The sequence below is a fragment of the Atta cephalotes genome (assembly GCF_000143395.1).
Source record: "Atta cephalotes unplaced genomic scaffold scaffold00022, whole genome shotgun sequence".
NCBI lineage: Eukaryota > Metazoa > Arthropoda > Insecta > Hymenoptera > Formicidae > Atta > Atta cephalotes.
In genome coordinates this window covers 1601148-1604968 of record NW_012130086.1, presented here as the reverse complement: position 1 = coordinate 1604968, position 3821 = coordinate 1601148, and the positions used below count along the sequence as shown (strand labels likewise).

The 3821-nt window shown below is 32.2% G+C and overlaps 1 protein-coding gene across 1 annotated transcript in view; it reads right to left on the bottom strand.

Annotated features, from left to right (window-relative positions):
• Positions 1-1987: 1987 nt before the first annotated feature.
• Positions 1988-3821, bottom strand: part of LOC105619532 (solute carrier organic anion transporter family member 4A1) — a 17312-nt gene continuing 15478 nt past the window's right edge. Inside the window, exons 8-12 of the mRNA XM_012201050.1 lie at positions 3440-3703; positions 2983-3184; positions 2727-2877; positions 2265-2647; positions 1988-2174 (exon numbers count right to left, since the gene is read on the bottom strand). Coding sequence (XP_012056440.1) covers positions 1988-2174; positions 2265-2647; positions 2727-2877; positions 2983-3184; positions 3440-3703 — 1187 coding nt within the window. The remainder of the gene's footprint in view (positions 2175-2264; positions 2648-2726; positions 2878-2982; positions 3185-3439; positions 3704-3821) is intronic.

Genomic DNA, 3821 nt, shown 5'->3' with positions numbered 1-3821 from the left:
CTCTCTCTCTCTCTCTCTCTCTCTCTCTCTCTCTCTCTCTCTCTTTCTTCTCTCATCTTCTATTTCCCTCTCTTTATCTTTTCCTAACAATATACCTGGCACACTTAAGCTGCGTTCCACTTGCCGCTCGTAACGCTCTCGGAGAAGAAATTTTATTTTTATTGTTTATCAAATATTAAATAAGGACAAATATTGCTCAGAAACATTGCGAATTTTTTACATTAATTTCTGCTTCTAAAAAACATAGAATCTATCACAAAATGTATTTAGATACATTTTTAAATATATTTTTATATTTTAATATATTTATATTTTATATTTTATATTTTATATTTTAATATATTTATATTTATATTTATATTTAATATATTTTTATATTTTAATATATAACAATAAATATATAAAAATATTAAAAATATCAAATATTTAAAAAATAGTGAACTTATATAAAATGTTATCAATGTATATGTATAAAGACTCCATAAATAGATAAATATACATATTAATAGCTGTTTTCTAGCAAAGGCAATATAACACAATGAATTATTACATTCTTATTGTTTGCCAACATGAATATTATTGAAATAATAAATAAAACATTTTTAATTTTGCGTTTTTTTACTATTTCAACAATATTCTTATACTTAGATATATAATAACTAATTTTTTCAAGGAAGTGTTTTTTTTTAATGTGCATTTATGAATTTATAAAAGATACATTTCTATTTTGACATACATTTTTTATTTCATTAAAATAACATATTATGATTAAAAGTTTTTTAAAAAGCTCCAGATATAATGAACGACTTTATCAACAATCATTAATTGCGTAAAAGTCTTGAGCGACGTCTGTCAAAATCGTTTCCTGATTTATCAATTGTTAATATCTATTTTATTTCTAATAGAATGCAAAAACATTAATAATTTCTAAAATATGCTTTAAGTTTTAATATAAATACATCAATAATATTTTTAAACAAATTTACAAGATTTGCTTATCAAAATATATTGTACAGAAAAAAATGGAAAATCTCATATTGAGGGAGACAAAGATTTGTAATATATCTCAGCTTTTTATTGATGACATATATAAATACGTGCTCTAGGCATACTGGCGTTTTTCGTTTAATAAAAATAATTATAGCGAAAAACGGCGCAGAAAGTGTAATATCAAATCGATAATATAGTATACGACAACCAAGATTGATACATGGCAAAACCATCGTCAAAATTTATGTAAGTCACATTTTGGGTATAAAGAACTATCGATATTTATCATTATAGGGAATACAGTTAATTAATCTTTAATTGACAGCGAATGTAGGATTATAAAAGTTTACATTAGGGGAAATTGTATCGAGTTGCGCAAATGGGATATTTGGCCCGTGTTTATAGATTTAATTAAGGCCCGATTGCACTACCTTTACTTTAATTTTAAGCGAGACTTAAACTTTATTTTTTCTATCTCTCTATGCTTTCAAAAAAGAAAGAGATATTTTTAAGCTCCACTTAAAGTCAAAATAACGTTGGTGCAATCGGACTTAAGACTTATAATGTCATTATAAGTCTATTATATAAAGAAAATGCTTTGCATATTATAGGCTCTTTGGCACAACTATCTGGATATGTTTTTTACATCCCCTGATTGATTTCCGAATCTATAGCTTTTCTAACTACATTCGATTGTAGGTCTATCAAAAACTTATCTTTCTAACGTGCAAAAAGGAGTTTTATGACAACTTTTGTTCACATTGTATATTGACATATACGCATTTATCTTATCTTGATATCTGTTTATGTGTTTGCGTTGATATTCTCATTTAACGTGAATTGTCCTGTTTCTCAGAATAGATCTCACCGTATGGATCTCAAAAGAAAAATGTTGGACATTTGTCTAACCGTAATCCGCTGGTATTTCTACCATTTCTATAAAATAACCGTTCTAAAAGAATAATTTTCTAAATAAGAAAAATAAAATAATCCGAGATTACGCTATCGTAGCCGGTACTATTTCAACTTCTTGAGATGTGTCACTTAGCATTAAAGTAGCCGTCGTTTGCTGCCGAGAATTCTGATCGATGCCTCTCGTGCTGGGTGGAACGTACGTCCACCATGCCAAAAAGAAGAAAAGAAGCGAAGCCGCTTTTCCGATGAATGCCAACGCTAACATATACCTGTGAAAAATATGTTTGTAACAAATTCATTCTTACCTGTGAGAACTAATCTGCGAATCATGTCAAGGAATCACCGTGTAAATTACCAACCTGCTCATGTAGTAGTTATCATATACGAGGCACGCTCCTCTGTCGTCACACGTTTCGTTCCACAAGATACAGGTATCGTCTATAAGAGCACCGAATACCATTGGTGCCGGTATAGTCCCTAAAATCCGAACTTTGATCCACTGAATGCCTAAAGCGAATGATCGTTGATCGTCACGCACGACTCTCAGGGTGGACGAGAGCGCTGGCATTGTACACAGGAACGTCATGAACATATTACAAAATGCCAGGACGATGAATAGCCACAGATACGAGCATGAACTTCCGCAGGTGGTATTGACCGCCTGGTACTGGACGACGTCGCCGGTATCTTCACTTGTCAAATTCATCGCTGGTGCATGTATGCAGCTGCAATCCGAGTATATCTAGAAAAACAGTCGCGCGTGACATTTATTTGCTGTCTAAAAACGAAACGCTATTTTAGAAATACACCGGGGAATATACTTTGACATTGTTTATCGGTGTTTCCCGATAACATCCGGCGTGACAGGGTGAATAGTACGTGACTCCATCCACGCCGCATATAGGGTTAAATTGCGATCTAGAACATCCGCAGCCATTGTTGCAGGTGTTTTCAAGTGACAACGCGATCCTTCTATAACAAAAAGTCTCATTTTTAATAATAAAATAAGTAAACGTAATCGAATGAATCACTAATGATTTACTTCGTTGCTATTTTAAATTCATCGATAGTACAAACCTCGTGATGTTTTGATAGGGGACAGTCAATCCAGCGAAATCCAAATTCGGGCAATTTAAAGCGAAACACAGCGTGAAAGCGATGCAGGCGGCTGTAGCCAGTAAACAAAATTTTAAAATGCCAGAGCAGGGCAAATTGAAACGTTTTATCAGGTAACCACCGAGAAATGTACCACCGCCTCCGGCTGGTACAGTCACCAATCCTAAAAATAAGAAAACATTATTTTGTAATATAAATTATAGCGACAATTAATTAATATAATTAATGTCAATTAATTAACAATTAATATATAACAATTAATATTTGTTCAAATTTTCTTTGCGGTTCTTTGTGGTTTACATTACTTTCTTTTATATCGAATCATTTCCGAAGCTTTGTGAAAATGATTTTATACAACGATGCTTATCGGAATTCATGCTATATTATGATAGATTAATTGAATTGTGACATTATTCACCCATCAGCAACGCGGCCGAACTGGCACTGACGCTGAATTGATTTTCAATCAATTTCGGTAGAAAAGCAGCAAATCCAGCGATGAGCAACCCTTCACTGGCACCTGCCAAGTTCAACATAAAAAATGCCGGATTTCCAAGTAATTCGGTCATAGCACGTGGCAATTCTCGTATCTTGGAAAACGCTTCTCCCGTTGCCGCGGTAGAAGATCGAGTCGATTTCTCGTGCGCTTCTGACACCCTATCCTTGGCTAATTCCTCCGATCCTATTCAAATTATTCATCTTTTTAGAATTCAGTTTACTAAATATTCATTTAATATATATATATATATATATATATATATATATATATCTTCTAAGTTTATTTAATTATTATTATTCTA